Source organism: Coregonus clupeaformis, chromosome 21 (assembly GCF_020615455.1).
Source record: "Coregonus clupeaformis isolate EN_2021a chromosome 21, ASM2061545v1, whole genome shotgun sequence".
Classification (NCBI taxonomy): Eukaryota; Metazoa; Chordata; class Actinopteri; order Salmoniformes; family Salmonidae; genus Coregonus; species Coregonus clupeaformis.
In genome coordinates, this window is record NC_059212.1 from 32,533,461 (window position 1) to 32,550,173 (window position 16,713).

General features: G+C 43.0%; 1 protein-coding gene across 3 annotated transcripts in view; it reads left to right on the forward strand.

The window, feature by feature from the left end:
- Positions 1 to 16,435, forward strand: part of LOC121535291 (5'-AMP-activated protein kinase subunit gamma-1-like) — a 57,585-nt gene extending 41,150 nt beyond the window's left edge. For 2 of the 3 annotated variants that reach the window (XM_045205874.1, XM_045205875.1), the window contains 13 exons: positions 949 to 1,187; positions 2,530 to 2,590; positions 3,006 to 3,112; positions 3,722 to 3,803; positions 8,382 to 8,440; positions 8,552 to 8,597; positions 8,681 to 8,735; positions 10,510 to 10,636; positions 14,461 to 14,626; positions 14,740 to 14,777; positions 14,899 to 15,045; positions 15,240 to 15,333; positions 16,098 to 16,435. In XM_045205874.1, the coding sequence (XP_045061809.1) occupies positions 949 to 1,187; positions 2,530 to 2,590; positions 3,006 to 3,112; positions 3,722 to 3,803; positions 8,382 to 8,440; positions 8,552 to 8,597; positions 8,681 to 8,735; positions 10,510 to 10,636; positions 14,461 to 14,626; positions 14,740 to 14,777; positions 14,899 to 15,045; positions 15,240 to 15,333; positions 16,098 to 16,129 (1,253 nt within the window). In that variant the 3' untranslated portion in view covers positions 16,130 to 16,435. Of the gene's footprint in view, positions 1 to 948; positions 1,188 to 2,529; positions 2,591 to 3,005; positions 3,113 to 3,721; positions 3,804 to 8,381; positions 8,441 to 8,551; positions 8,598 to 8,680; positions 8,736 to 10,509; positions 10,637 to 14,460; positions 14,627 to 14,739; positions 14,778 to 14,898; positions 15,046 to 15,239; positions 15,448 to 16,097 lie in introns of all 3 variants that reach the window. The other variant, XR_006657173.1, reaches the window with a different exon arrangement.
- The last annotated feature ends 278 nt before the right edge of the window (positions 16,436 to 16,713 follow it).

The window sequence follows — 16,713 nt, forward strand, 5'->3', positions numbered from 1 at the left end:
CAAACCCAACACCTCTCATCACCCCGAGAACACCATCCCCACAGTGAAGCATGGTGGTGGCAGCATCATGCTGTGGGGATGTTTTTCATTGGCAGGGACTGGGAAACTGGTCAGCATTGAATTAATGATGGATGGCGCTAAATACAGGGAAATTCTTGAGGGAAACCTGTTTCTGTCTTCCGAGATTTGAGACTGGGACGGAGGTTCACCTTCCAGCAGGACAATGACCCTAAGCATACTGCTAAAGCAACACTTGAGTGGTTTAAGGGGAAACATTTAAATGTCTTGGAATGGCCTAGTCAAAGCCCAGACCTCAATCCAATTGAGAATCTGTGGTATGTCTTAAAGATTGCTGTACACCAGCGGAACCCATCCAACTTGAAGGAGCTGGAGCAGTTTTGCCTTGAAGAATGGGCAAAAATCCCAGTGGCTAGATGCGCCAAGCTTATAGAGACATACCCCAAGAAACTTGCAGCTGTAATTGCTGCAAAAGGTGGCTCTACAAAGTATTGACTTTGGGGGGGGGTGAATAGTTATGCACGCTCAAGTTTTCTGTTTTTTTGTCTTATTTCTTGTTTGTTTCACCCCAAAAAATATTTTGCATCTTCATGTTGTGTAAATCAAATGATACAAACCCCCCAAAAATCTATTTTCATTACAGGTTGTAAGGCAACAAAATAGGAAAAATGCCAAGGGGGGTGAATACTTTCGCAAGCCACTGTAATGTATTGGGGACCCACTCCATTATAACAGTATCATGTGACAAGCACATACTCTATTGCAATGGTATATCCCAATTAGAAAGGCCACAATTGAGTTGAGATCACCTGTGAACATAGCAACTGCACTACAGGAGATTTCTAGGGAAACTCTGTGTATACATGACAGGCCTGTGTGGATCTTTGCTAACTGTTAATCCTTTCTCTGATCATTGTCTTTCCTCCACAGTCTCCGGCCTCTCGTCTTCCCCCACCCCACCCAGCACCCCCACCCAGGCCCCCAGCCTGCATATGCTGTTCCCCCAGGAGGTCCACCAGAGTGCCCCAGAGCGCCTGGACCACTCCCTCTCATCACCCCCACCAGACACCGGACAGGGCCTCAGCCTACCGTCCTCTGCCAAGCCCCCCATGCCCTCCTCCTCTCCGATACTCTACACTTTCCCACTGCCCCAAGCTACCTCACAGCCAGTGAGTGATACCTCATACTACCTACTACAACAACCGCTGGGTTACTGTGTTTGTTAGTGGCAGTGATAACTGATTGTGCATTGAAGCAATATTGCAGGGTTGCCAAAGAAAAGTGGTGTAAGGGGGAAGCTGATGTGATTTTCTGTGTCTCCTAGACCTATACAGAGGTAAAATGTGAAGGACGGGAATTAAGTGATTGTTTCAGCAAAGACTGTTGTGTTTGTTCAGCTCCAACGTTCAGCTCAGCAGAGTTCAATATTAGTCTGACCATGATGTTCACAATCAGTGTTTGTACTGATATGTCTAATGTTCCCCTCTCCTATTGGGACAGAGACATTGATTTGATTGATTTGATGTGGTATCTTGTTAAAACTAATAATTCAAGTAACTGTGTGTGCCTGTCTATTTGAGCTATAGCACTCTCTATCTACCCTGACAGTGCAAGTCAATATTTCATCACCATCCTTGGTTTTGTTGTTGCTTCTTACACCCAAAGCATCATGATAATAGTACACTGAGCCATAAGTCTCTCGCTCGCGCTCTCGCTCTCTCTCTCTCTCTAGTTCTCTCGATCTACACACACCAGGCTCTTACCCCAATCCAAGGAATGGCTCTGCCAAATCCAGCCTGGAAGCGTGTTAATGAAACAGCCCTCCATCTCAGATTTACAGCCCTATGTTTACGTACAGCACGTTCCCTTCCCTGTGGCAGTGCAGCAGAGTGGGGGGGGTTGTGTCTAGAGCGTGATCATAATAATAAATGAAACCTGAACGATTTCCCCTGTCGTTCACAATACGCGTAGAAAAATATCTGCTTGGGACAGATGCACTGCGTTTTAAATTAAAGTATTCTTCTTTTGTTTATTTATCCGGACGTGTTGCTCACTCATCTGTTTTAGTCAGTAGTATGATCCTACTGTAGGCAACGGCTTTATTGACTGCAGCTAAATAGATTTAGGAATGTTCCACTACTACAGTTAAGGGGCGTGTAGTCTAATAATAATGTGCCATTAAAGTTACTGACAGGCAGAGCTCCCGATATGAATTGCCCACATTGTCTACAGTAGAAACTTGGACAAGGGCACTTGAATGAGTTGCGTGCAGTGCGTATTGTGCTTTTCTTTTCGTTGGCTTTGCGCAAGGACATTTAGTCTGTCAGTCTGTCAAGATGTATGATTTTGTCATGGTGGAAAATGCCAGCAGTTATTGAATCTACCTTGTTATTTTCGTCCACACTTTGGCAAAAGGCGAGCTGTTGTGCGCCTGCAGCGCGCGACTGGTCTGATATTGGTGTGCTAGATTTGGAGCGCGTTCTTGACTGCCTCTGCCTCTTATTCTTGCAGAATTTCTACGGTTTATTCGAAGGCATGCTGGAGAAACTTGAACTTAACGATGATGGTGTTGGTAAGTAAGTGCATTTTACTGCATTATTAGCCTACATTTGGATGTTACTTGATGGTGCTGCCTATAGCCTTTCATTTGACGTTTTTGCAATTTTATTTGTATATAGTTCAAGACCAGGCTCAATGGTATGGATTGGTCCTTTGTAAAGTGCTGGTGTGAATTGTAATGTGAATATTAGTTACATTGACTGAGCCACATGGGACCAGTTCCATGCTATTGAACACCTGTCGCACAAAATAATTAATATTTAAGTCCTATTATGCAGGATTTGTTTTGATCATAAGCTAATTATTGCCTGATGATAGCGCTATAGCAGCGGGAAGTAGGGGTGCTGCAGAAAAATCTGAATTATATTTTTGTAAATATTCCATGTACTGTATACACAGTGTGCATATTTTTCTATCCATCTGTCCAGCTGCTGAACCAGAGAGTGATATTTACATGCGCTTTATGAAGTCCCACTGCTGCTACGACATCGTTCCCACCAGCTCCAAGCTGGTCGTGTTCGACACTGGCCTACAGGTAAGCCCTGTTCCTCTACTTGACTACACACTTTGACATCATGTAGCCTCTGAGACACATAGAGCATCTCAGAGTAAGAGTTTCTTAGAGTAGGAGTGCTGATCTAGGATCAGTTGAGCCTTTTCAATCATAATGAATAACTCCTACAGTACTCTGAGACACTTTGTAAATTCGCTCCCAGACAGACACACGGGTGTGAGTTCACAAAACGATGTATACATAACTTTGAGAAGCACTAATTAACTTTGACCTAAGTTTGACATTATATGTTTATCTAACAGGGTGTGTCCACTGAGGAACATTCTTATGGGTATTGAAGTGCATCCTTGGTCTAAAGGCACTGAAAATTGCATGGTTAATGTTCCATGAGGAGAACAGTGCTATTGCCTCATAAAAGGTTAAACAGTAATCATAAGGAAGTATAGAAACACTGATGTTTAGGAGCTCAGCCACCGAATCCATAAAACTCATGGTTTAGATGAAACCCATAAAACCAGAAAGCTTTATTGTATTATTTTGGATTTACACTAAACATTTTACAAGATGTGCAATACCATCAATACCTTGCCATATGTTTTTTTGTTCTCGGATTATAATCCTTTTTCACAGGTAAAGAAGGCGTTCTTTGCCTTAGTGGCCAACGGGGTGCGTGCTGCCCCACTATGGGATTCAGAGAGGCAGTGTTTTGTGGGTAAGACACACCCTTTGTGTAGTATGACATACATTCACATGAAATGTAAAACACGTATATCCACCAATGAATGCATTCTTAAACTATTCAACATTTTGTTGTACATACACTACCGTTCAAAAGTTTGGGGTCACATAGAAATGTCATTGTTTTCGAAAGAAAAGCAACTTTTTTGTCCATTTAAAATAACATCAAATTGATCAGAAAAACAGTGTAGACATTGTTAATGTTGTAAATGGCTATTGTAGCTGGAAACGGCTGATCTTTTTATGGAATATCTACATAGGCGTACAGAGGCCCGTTATCAGCAACCATCAGTCCTGTGTTCCAATTGCACGTTGTGTTTGCTAATCCAAGTTTATCATTTTAAAAGGAAAAGGCTAATTGATCATTAGAAAACCATTTTGCAATTATGTTAGCACAGCTGAAAACTGTTGTGCTGATTTAAAGAAGCAATAAAACTGGCCTTCTTGAGACTAGTTGAGTATCTGGAGCATCACCAATTGTGGGTTCGATTACAGGCTCAAAATGGCCAGAAACAAATAACTTTCTTCTGAAACTCGTCAGTCTATTCTTGTTCTGAGAAATGAAGGCGATTCCATGCGAGAAATTACCAAGAAACTGAAGATCTCGTACAACGCTGTGTACTGAGATGGCGCCGGAGAAGATGGCTGCCGTTTTACAGCCCTCTAACCAATTGTACTATCGTGTGTTTTTTCGCGTTATTTGTAATTTATTCTGTAAATAATGTTTCTGCCATAGACTCTTATAACCAAAAAGAGCTTCTAGATATAAGCACAGCGATTACTCACCTCGTATTGGACGAAGATTTTTTCTTCAGCGAGTCGGACGCGAAGGATATCCTACAGACACCCGACAAGGCCCAAATCCCCGTCATTCGCTGGAGAAAGAGACAGAGATATCGTGGACGTAGGTCGGGGTGCCTTGTAAGGATCCGACGGCGAGCAAGTAAATCAAACCTATTAGCCAATGTTCAATCATTTGAAAATAAATTAGATGACCTAAGATTACGGTTATCCTACCAACTGGACATTAAAAACTGTAATATCTTATGTTTCACCGAGTCGTGGCTGAACGACGACATGGACAACATACAGCTGATGGGATATACGCTACATTGGCAGGATAGAACGGCTGACTCCGGTAAGACAAGGGGTGGCGGTCTGTGTATATTTGTAAACAACAGCTGGTGCACAAAATCAAATACTAAGGAAGTCTCTAGGTTTTGCTCGCCTGAGGTAGAGTATCATATGATAAGCTGTAGACCACACTATTTACCAAGAGAGTTTTCATCTATATTTTTCATAGCTGCCTATTTACCACCACAAACCAATGCTGGCATTAAGATTGCACTCAATTAGCTGTATAAGGCCATAAGTAAACTGGGGCAGCGCTCCTAGTGGCCGGGGACTTTAATGCAGGGAAACTTAAATCCGTTCTACCTAATTTCTACCAGCATGTTAAATGTGCAACCACAGGAAAAAAAAACTCTAGACCACCTTTACTCCACACACAGAGACGCATACAAAGCTCTCCCTCGCCCTCCATTTGGCAAATCTGACCATAACTCTATCTTCCTGATTCCTGCTTATAAGCAAAAACTAAAGCAGGAAGCACCAGTGACTCGGTTAATAAAAAAGTGGTCAGATGACGCAGATGCTAAGCTACAGGACTGTTTTGCTAGCACAGACTGGAACATGTTCCGGGATTCTTCAGATAGCATTGAGGAGTACACCACATCAGTCACTGGCTTCATCAATAAGTGCATCGATGACGTCGTCCCCACAGTGACCGTACGTACATACCCCAACCAGAAGCCATGGATTACAGGCAACATTCGCACTGAGCTAAAGGGTAGAGCTGCCGCTTTCAAGGAGCGGGACTCTAACCCGGACGCTTATAAGAAATCCCGCTATGCCCTCCAACGAACCATCAAACAGGCAAAGTGTCAATACAGGACTAAGATTTAATCGTACTACACCGTCTCTGATGCTCGTCGGATGTGGCAGGGCTTGAAAACTATTACAGACTACAAAGGGAAGCACAGCCGCGAGCTGCCCAGTGACACAAGCCTAACAGACGAGCTAAACCACTTCTATGCTCGCTTCGAGGCAAGCAACACTGAAGCATGCATGAGAGCACCAGCTGTTCCGGATGACTATGTGATCACGCTCTCCGTAGCCGATGTGAGTAAGACTTTTAAGCAGGTCAACATTCACAAGGCCGCAGGGCCAGACGGATTACCAGGACGTGTACTCCGAGCATGTGCTGACCAACTGGCAAGTGTCTTCACTGACATTTTCAACATGTCCCTGACTGAGTCTGTAATACCAACATGTTTCAAGCAGACCACCGTCCCCGTGCCCAAGGACACTAAGATAACCTGCCTAAATGACTACCGACCCGTAGCACTGACGTCTGTAGCCATGAAGTGCTTTGAAAGGCTGTTCATGGCTCACATCAACATTTTATACCAGAAACCCTAGACCCACTCCAATTTGCATACCGCCCCAACAGATCCACAGATGATGCAATCGCTATTGCACTCCACACTGCCCTTTCCCACCTGGACAAGTGGAACACCTACGTGAGAATGCTATTCATTGACTACAGCTCAGCGTTCAACACCATAGTGCCCTCAAAGCTCATCACTAAGCTAAGGATCCTGGGACTAAACACCTCCCTCTGCAACTGGATCCTGGACTTCCTGACGGGCCGCCCCCAGGTGGTAAGGGTAGATAACAACACATCTGCCACGCTGATCCTCAACACGGGGGCCCCTCAGGGGTGCGTGCTCAGTCCCCTCCTGTACTCCCTGTTCACCCATGACTGCATGGCCAGGCACGACTCCAACACCATCATTAAGTTTGCCGACGACACAACAGTGTTAGGCCTGATCACCGACAACGATGAGACAGCCTATAGGGAGGAGGTCAGAGACCTGGCCATGTGGTGCCAGGATAACAACCTCTCCCTCAATGTGACCAAGACAAAGGAGATGATTGTGGACTACAGGGAAAAAAAGAGGACTGAGCACGCCCCCATTCTCATCGACGGGGCTGTAGTGGAACAGGTTGAGAGCTTCAAGTTCCTTGTTGTCCACATCACCAACGAACTATCATGGTCCAAACACACCCAAGACCGTTGTGAAGAGGGCACGACAAAGCCTATTCCCCCTCAGGAGACTGAAAATATTTGGCATGGGTCCTCAGATCCTCAAAAGGTTCTACAGCTGCACCATCGAGAGCATCCTGACTGGTTGCATCAACACCTGGTATGGCAACTGCTCGGCCTCCGACCGCAAGGCACTACAGAGGGTAGTGCGTACGGCCCAGTACATCACTGGGGCCAAGCTTCCTGCCATCCAGGACGTCTATACCAGGCAGTGTCAGAGGAAGGCCCTCAAAATTGTCAGACTCCAGCCACCCTAGTCATAGACTGTTCTCTCTGCTACCGCACGGCAAGCGGTACCAGAGCGCCAAGTCTAGGTCCAAAAGGCTTCTCAACAGCTTCTACCCCCAAGCCATAAGACTCCTAAACAGTTAATCATGGCTACCCGGACTATTTGCACTGCCCCCCCCACCCCCACCCCATCTTTTTACGCTGCTGCTACTCTGTCACTTTAACTCTACCCACATGTACATATTATCTCAACTACCTCAACTAGCCGGTGCCCCCGCACATTGACTCTGTACCGGTACCCCCCTGTATATAGCCTCCCTACTGTTATTTTATTTTACTTCTGCTCTTTTTTTCTCAACACTTTTTTGTTGTCGTTTTATTTTACTTTTTTATTTTAAAAAATCATAATAATGCATTGTTGGTTAAGGGCTGTAAGTAAGCATTTCACGTTAATGTCTACACCTATTGTATTTGGTGCATGTGTCAAATAAAATGTGATTTGATTTGACTAATCCCTTCACAGAACAGCGCAAACTGGCTGACGAGTTTCAGAAGAAAGTTATTTGTTTCTGGCCATTTTGAGCCTGTAATCGAACCCACAATTGCTGATGCTCCAGATACTCAACTAGTCTCAAGAAGGCCAGTTTTATTGCTTATTTAATCAGCACAACAGTTTTCAGCTGTGCTAGCATAATTGCAAAAGGGTTTTCTAATGTTTTCAATTAGCCTTTTAAAATGATAAACCTGGATTAGCAAACACAACGTGCCATTGGAACACAGGACTGATAGTTGCTGATAATGGGCCTCTGTACACCTATGTAGATATTCCATTAAAAATCAGCCATTTCCAGCTACAATAGCCATTTACAGCATTAACAATGTCTACACTGTATTTCTGATCAATTTGATGTTATTTTAATGGACAAAAAAATTGCTTTTCTTTCGAAAACAAGGAAATTTCTAAGTGACCCCAAACTTTTGAACGGTAGTGTACGTACATGCTGGTAGATTTGTTGAAATGAATGGTACTAGCCATGGCCAGTGGAGCATGGTTTGTTGGCGAGAAGACAGTTAGCAACCTAATGCTTTATGACGGCTCTATGACAATTGTTAGTCATTCTATTATCTATAGGCTTACATTTTTTCTCATTTCAGGAATGTTGACAATCACAGACTTCATCATCATACTACACAGATACTACAAGTCACCGTTGGTAAGTTTGAGTGGATGAACTAATTAGCAAAATATTTGTTCACCATCAAAATCCTATGTTGGATTTCTGTAGTTTATTCTTTAGATATCAATATAGTTTTATTGTTTATAGGTGCAAATATATGAGTTGGAAGATCATAAGCTTGAGACATGGAGAGGTATGTAAAAAGCTTTTGTTTAAATGATGACAATAAATTACATGTACAGAACATTTAACTCACAATATTTTCTCTCTCCACAGAAGTATATTTGCAAGAGACATTCAAGCCTTTAGTGAACATATCACCTGAATCAAGGTACGTTCTCATAACAATGGTTATTATACAGTTATGAATGTGTGTAAGAGCGTGTGTATCTGTCTTGAATATACAGTTGATGTCGGAAGTTTACATACACTTAGGTTGGAGTCATTAAAACTAGTTTTTCAACAACTCCGCAAATGTATTGTTAACAAACTATAGTTTTGGCAAGTCGGTTAGGAAATCTACTTTGTGCATGACACAAGTCATTTTTCCAACAATTGTTTACAGACAGATTATTTCACTTATAATTCACTGTATCTCAATTCCAGTGGGTCAGAAGTTTACATACACTAAGTTGAATGTGCCTTTAAACAGCTTGGAAAGTTCCAGAAAATGATTTTATGGCTTTAGAAGCTTCTGATAGGCTAATTGACATAATTTGAGTCAATTGGAGGTGTACCTGAGGATGTGTTTCAAGGCCTACCTTCAAACTCAGTGCCTCGTTGCTTAACATCATTGGAAAATCAAAAGAAATCAGCCAAGACCTCAGAAAAGAAATTGTAGACCTTCACAAGTCTGGTTCATCCTTGGGAGCAATTTCCAAACGCCTGAAGGTACCACGTTCATCTGTACAAATAATAGTACGCAAGTATAAAACCATGGGACCACGCAGCCGTCATACCACACAGGAAGGAGACGCATTCTGTCTCCTAGAGATGAACGTACTTCAGTGCGAAAAGTGCAAATAAATCCCAGAACAGCAGCAAAGGACCTTGTGAAGATGCTGGAGGAAACAGGTACAAAAGTATCTATATCCACAGTAAAACGAGTCCTATATCGACATAACCTGAAAGGCCGCTCAGCAAGGAAGAAGCCACTGCTCCAAAGCCGCCATAAAAAAACCAGACTACAGTTTGTAACTGCACATGGGGACAAAGATCGTACTTTTTGGAGAAATGTCCTCTGGTCTGATGAAACAAAAATAGATCTGTTCGGCCATAATGACCATCGTTATGTTTGGAGGAAAAAGGGTGGGCTTGTAAGCCGAAGAACACCATCCCAACCGTGAAGCACGGGGGTGGCAGCATCATGCTGTGGGGGTGCTTTGCTGCAGGAGGGACTGGTGCACTTCACAAAATAGATGGCATCATGTGGAAGGAAAATGATGTGGATATATTGAAGCAACATCTCAAGACATCAGTCAGGAAGTTAAAGCTTGGTCGCAAATGGGTCTTCCAAATGGACAATTACCCCAAGCATACTTCCAAAGTTGTGGCAAAATGGCTTAAGGACAACAAAGTCAAGGTATTGGAGTGGCCATCACAAAGCCCTGACCTCAATCCTATAGAAAATGTGTGGGCAGAACTGAAAAAGCGTGTGCGAGCAAGGAGGCCTACAAACCTGACTCAGTTACACCAGCTCTGTCAGGAGGAATGGGCCAAAATTCACCCAACCTATTGTGGGAAGCTTGTGGAAGGCTACCCAAAACGTTTGACCCAAGTTAAACAATTTAAAGGCAATGCTACCAAATACTAATTGAGTGTATGTAAACTTCTGACCCACTGGGAATGTGATGAAAGAAATAAAAGCTGAAAGAAATCATTCTCTCTACAATTATTCTGACATTTCACATTCTTAAAATAAAGTGGTGATCCTAACTGTCCTAAGACAGGGAATTTTTACTAGGATTAAATGTCAGGAATTGTGAAAAACTGAGTTTAAATGTATTTGGCTAAGGTGTATGTAAACTTCCGACTTCAACTGTACATAGATGCAAAGAAAATAACATACTTTTATTTTCATTTGTGCTTTACGTCTGTCTTTGCAGCATATTTGATGCAGTGTATTCCCTCATCAAAAACAAGATCCACCGGCTGCCTGTCATCGACCCTGTGACGGGGAACCCACTTTACATCCTCACACACAAGAGGATCCTCAAGTTCCTACAGCTCTTTGTAAGTCTAAAACCATGTGCTCTATTTTCGGCTGGTGTTAATGCAGCGCTAGTGTCAAACGCACGTTAGTTTGTAATTTGGTCATGTAAAAACTGGTGCGCTGGCATTTTCCAGCCCTAATGCCAGGTACGGCAATTTAACTGTCTAACATCAGCACGCTTGCGCTCAGATGGGAGGGGTGGAAATATTTGAGGCGTGTCCTTAAAAACATGATCCAAAGTGCTAATTTCAGGCAGCGCTAGTAGGGATATTTAAGACCAACCAAAAGCTGGTTTTAGCGGTAACGCAGTTGGTTATGGTATGAATTTTGACAGCGGAAACGCAGCCTATCCAGCCGTGACGCACACTGCCCATATGTGCATGGAACAAGATGTGATTTGGTGCCTGTATACTTCGTATTTTGAAACATAAAACACTTTTTCATTTCGTTTTTCATTAGAAACCAAGCATAGCCTCCCCGCCTCTCAATGAAGTCTGTTTTATTTTTGTCCTGCCCAATGTAATCAAGTATGCTCGTCAAGATCGTCGATAGTGTTTGGGTCGTCATGAGACCGCTTGGAAATTTATCTTAATCACCAAAGCTTTGAGAGGAGCAAAACAGTGAGCTGACATTCCCTTTTTATCTAAGTATTGTAGGCAGGCCTACATTACTTTAGCCATGCTTTGGACCTGCGTAAAACCCCTCCGTGATGTTGGCTACATGTATCCATGCCCATCATGAAACAAGTATTTACAAGAAATGTTCCTGTAACAATTGTTTTCCATTTCATATTTTTTAAACCCAAGCCCTCCGTAGGCTACCCTTACCCTAGTCCTACTATAACGAAGGCTGGTTTTATTTTTATTTATTTTATTTAAACTTGTTTTAACTAGGCAAGTCAGTTAAGAACAAATTCTTATTTACAATGACAGCCTACCAAAAGGCAAAAGGTCTCCTGCGGGGACAGAGCTGGGATAAAAAAAAATATATATATAGGACAAAACACACATCACGACAAGAGACACCACAACACTACATAAAGAGAGACCTAAGACCTGGTTCAACAGCAATGCATTGTCTTTTTTTATGATGGCGATTTTATGATATCATTACATTTTATATATATATTTGTTGTAGATTTGTTTATTTTTTAAACCAAACCTGATTCACTGTCCTGGTTTTATGGTGAGAACGTTCATGGCACACATGCAATGCAACTTCTGGAGAAGTGTGAATGCGATCAGTAGGATGGTTCCAATATGTACACTGAACAAAATTATAAACGTACATGTTAAGTGTTGGTTTCATGAGCTGAAATAAAAGATCCCAGAGATTTTCCATACGCACAAAAAGCTTATTTCTGTCAAATTTTGCGCACAAATGTGTTTACATCCCTGTTAGTGAGCATTTCTCATTTGCCAAGATAATTCATCCACCTGACAGGTGTAGCATATCAATAAGCCTATTAAACAGCATTATCATTACACAGGTGCACCTTATGCTGGGGACAATAAAAGGCCACTCTAAAATGTGCAGATTTGTCACACAACACAATGCCACAGATGTCTCAAGTTTTGAGGTAGCGTGCATTTGACATGCTGACTGCAGGAATGTCCACCAGAGCTGTTGCCTGATAATTGAATGTTAATTTCTCTACCATAAGCTACCTCCAACATTGTTTTAGAGAATTGCCTGTAGCATAAGCTACGAGAAATGAACACAATTGCATTTTATCAATATGCAATTTGAATGCCCAGAGATACCGTGACGATGTCCTGAGGCCCATTTGTCGTACCAGTCATCCGCCGCTATCACCTCATGTTTCAGCTTGATAATGCACGGCCCCATGTCGCAAGGATCTGTACACTATTCCTGGAAGCTGAAAATGTCCCAGTTCTTCCATAGCCTGCATACTCACCAGGCATGTCACCCATTGAGCATGTTTGGGATGCTCTGGATCGACATGCACGACAGCGTTTTCCAGTTCCTGCCAATATCCAGCAACTTCGCACAGCCATTGAAGAGGAGTGGGACAACATTCCACAGGCCACAATCAACAGCCTGATCAACTCTATGCGAAGGAGATGTGTCATGCTGCATGAGACAAATGTGGTCACGCCAGACACTCTGGTTTTCTGATCCACGCCCATACCTTTTTTTTAAGGTACAGTTGAAGTCGGAAGTTTACATACACTTAGGTTGGAGTAATTAAAACTTGTTTTTCAACTACTCCACACATTTCTTGTTAACAAACTATAGTTTTGGCAAGTCGTTTAGGACTACTTTGTGCATGACACAAGTAATTTTTCCAACAATTGTTTACAGACAGATTATTTCACTTATAATTCACTGTATCACAATTCCAGTGGGTCAGAAGTTTACATACACTAAGTTGACTGTGCCTTTAAACAGCTTGGAAAATTCCAGAAAATGATGTCATGGCTTTAGAAGCTTCTGATAGGCTAATTGACATCATTTGAGTCAATTGGAGGTGTACCTGTGGATGTATTTCAAGGCCTACCTTCAAACTCAGTGCCTCTTTGCTTGACATCATGGGAAAATCAAAAGAAACCAGCCAAGACCTCAGAAAATAAATGTGTACACTTCCACAAGTCTGGTTCATCCTTGGGAGCAATTTCCAAACGCCTGAAGGTACCACGTTCATCGGTACAAACAATAGTATGCAAGTATAAACACCATGGGACCACGCAGCCGTCATACCGCTCAGGAAGGAGACGCGTTCTGTCTCCTAGAGATGAACGTACTTTGGTGTGAAAAGTGCAAATCAATCCCAGAACATGAGCAAAGGACCTTGTGAAGATGCTGGAGGAAACCGGTACAAAAGTATCTATATCCACAGTAGAACGAGTCCTATATCGACATTACCTGAAAGGCTGCTCAGCAAGGAAGAAGTACTGCTCCAAAACCGCCATAAAAAAGCCAGACTACGGTTTGCAACTGCACATGGGGACAATGATCGTACTTTTTGGATCTGGTCTGATGAAACAAAAATAGAACTTTGGCCATAATGACTATTGTTATGTTTGGAGGATAAAGGGGGTGGGCTTGCAAGCCGAAGAACACCATCCCAATCGTGACACACAGGGGTGGCAGCATCATGCTGTGGGGGTGCTTTGCTGCAGGAGGGTCTGGTGCACTTCACAAAATAGATGGCATCATGAGGAAGGAAAATTATGTGGATATATTGAAGCAACATCTCAAGACATCAGTCAGGAAGTTAAAGCTTGGTTGCAAATGGGTCTTCCAAATGGACAATGACCCCAAGCATACTTCCAAAGTTGTGGCAAAATGACTTAAGGACAACAAAGTCAAGGTATTGGAGTGGCCATCACAAAGCCCTGACCTCAATCCTATAGAAAATGTGTGGGCAGAACTGAAAAAGCGTGTGTGAGCAAGGAGGCCTACAAACCTGACTCAATTACACCAGCTTTGTCAGGAGGAATGGGCCAAAATTCACCCAACCTATTGTGGGAAGCTTGTGGAAGGCTACCAAAAAAAATTGACCCAAGTTAAACAATTTAAAGGCAATGCTACCAAATACTAATTGAGTGTATGTAAACTTCTGACCCACTGGGAATGTGATGAAATAAATAAAAGCTGAAAGAAATCATTCTCTCTACAATTATTCTGACATTTCACATTCTTAAAATAAAGTGGTGATCCTAACTGACCTAAGACAGGGAATTTTTACTAGGATTAAATGTCAGGAATTGTGAAAAACTGAGTTTAAATGTATTTGGCTAAGGTGTATGTAAACTTCCGACTTCAACTGTAGATAGATAGATAGATGGATCGGTGTTATATTTTATCCTATGTGTTCCAGGTGCGTGAGATGCCCAAGCCGGCCTTTATGAAGCAGACTCTAGGAGAGCTGGGCATCGGCACCTACAAGAACATAGCCTTCATCCACCCTGACACACCCATCATCAAGGCCCTGCAGATCTTCGTAGAGAGGAGGGTGTCTGCCCTGCCTGTGGTGGACGTATCTGGTACGTGTTACTGTAAAACACTTTGTGACAACTGTTGTTAAAATATACTATACAGGTAAATTTGATCGATTGAGATTCAGTTCAACTCTGGTTATGTTTCAATCTCCTGACAGGGAAAGTGGTGGATATTTACTCCAAATTTGATGTCATAGTAAGTTGTGATTTTGGAAATACAGCTTGGTATTCATGTTACTTCTCCCTCAACAATATATTGTGTGAATGTTTTCCTTCAAAAAGCCATCCATATGAGTGTGTCTATGTATCATGTATAGAACCTGGCAGCAGAGAAGACGTATAATAACCTAGACATCACAGTGACCCAGGCTCTGAGGCATCGCTGCCAGTACTTTGAGGGGGTCATGCAATGCCACAAGCTGGATACACTGGAGACTATTGTGGACAAGATTGTCAAAGCAGAGGTGAGTTCAAACACACACATACACACATGAATTCAACACACCAACAACACAAGCAATAACGTGCAAACTCAACACAGACACAAAATGCCCACTGTCCCTCTCTTCCTCTCCTTTTCTCTTTCTCTTTCTCTCTCTGTGTGTGTGTGTGTGTGTGTGTGTGTGTGTGTGTGTGTGTGTGTGTGTGTGTGTGTCAGGTCCATCGGTTGGTAGTGGTGGATGAGCGCTCGGCCATCGAGGGCATCATCTCCCTGTCTGACATCCTGCAGGCCTTGGTGCTCAGCCCAGCAGGTATAGACGCTCAGCATTCCTAACCCCCTCCTAATACTACACTTGGACCCTGAGCTCCCTCCCCACCCTGCCCTGTCCTGCCCTGTCCTGTCCTGCCTCGCGCACCTCACACAGGTAGGACACTAACACACACTCAGGCCTTTGCTGGTTGGCACCCACATGCGGATGGCATGGGCTTGATGCCAGGCTGCCCGTGCCTTTGAGCCGTCCTGTATGCCAGCGCGTGACGTGTGGGCTTGGCTGTGTGTCTGACTCAGGACCATGTCTTGTCCTCTCGTGCTACCCTCAGATTCTAATAGAAGAATGTTCATGTCAACATCTTACTACCATATGCTTGGTAGCCTTTCTTTGTTGTCTTGGTATTTTGTCTGTCTGCTTATAGTTTTGAATAATGAGGAAGAATGTGGAATAATGTAAGATAACAAGTTTGCATGTTTGTGCTTTGGAAGGAAATGCCTTTGCTGGTGCAGTTATAATGCATTTAAAAATTGCATTTTGAATTTGCTGGTGCATCAGTTCCCAGATTGAAAACTGCAGTGAGCAAGACTCATCAACTCAGATGTGAGACGTGAGCGTGAATGAAACCTATCTCCCTGAAGCAAATAAGCCTACTATTGTTATGTTGGACATTAGCCTGGTCCTAGATCTGTTGCAATAGCCAACACCTATGGTCATTGTAATGCCAGCACAAACAGATCTGGGACCAGGCTAGTGGGATGTATTCTTGTGTCCTTACCTCACATGTCTGTTCTCCCCTTCCCTAGATGCCTGCAGAGAGGAGGGCCTCCTGGAGTGAGAGGGGGGTCTACTGCAGCTGGAATCACAGAGGCTGTTCTAAAATATAGAACTTGTATTCTACAGGTAGCTGCTAAAATAAAGGAAACACTTAGGGATACAAAGTATATTGAAAGCAGGTGCTTCTACCCAAGTGTGGTTCCTGAGTTAATTAAACAATTGACATCCCATCATGCTTAGGGTCATGTATAAAAATGCACAGTTGGCCATTATTTTGGTACCATAGCTAAAAGAAGAGAGCTCAGTGACTTTGAAAGAGGGGTCTCAAAGAGGCATGGGGAGTTGATAGTGTGTGTGTGTCTGTCACCAGATGTCAACCCAATTTAACACTTATGGGAGATTCTGGAGTGGTGCCTGAGATAGTGTTTTCCACCACCATTAAGAAAACACAAAATTATGGAAAAATTGTCGCATCCCTCCAATATAATTCCAGACACTTGTAGAATCTATGCCTGGCGGCTCGTGGTGGCCCAATGGCCTATTAATATATTGGTGTTTCCTTTATTTTGGCAGTTAACTGGACTTCTTTTGGTTCTAGACATGGGGCCCAGAGCCCTTCATGTTGATGCACTAGACTTTGAAACC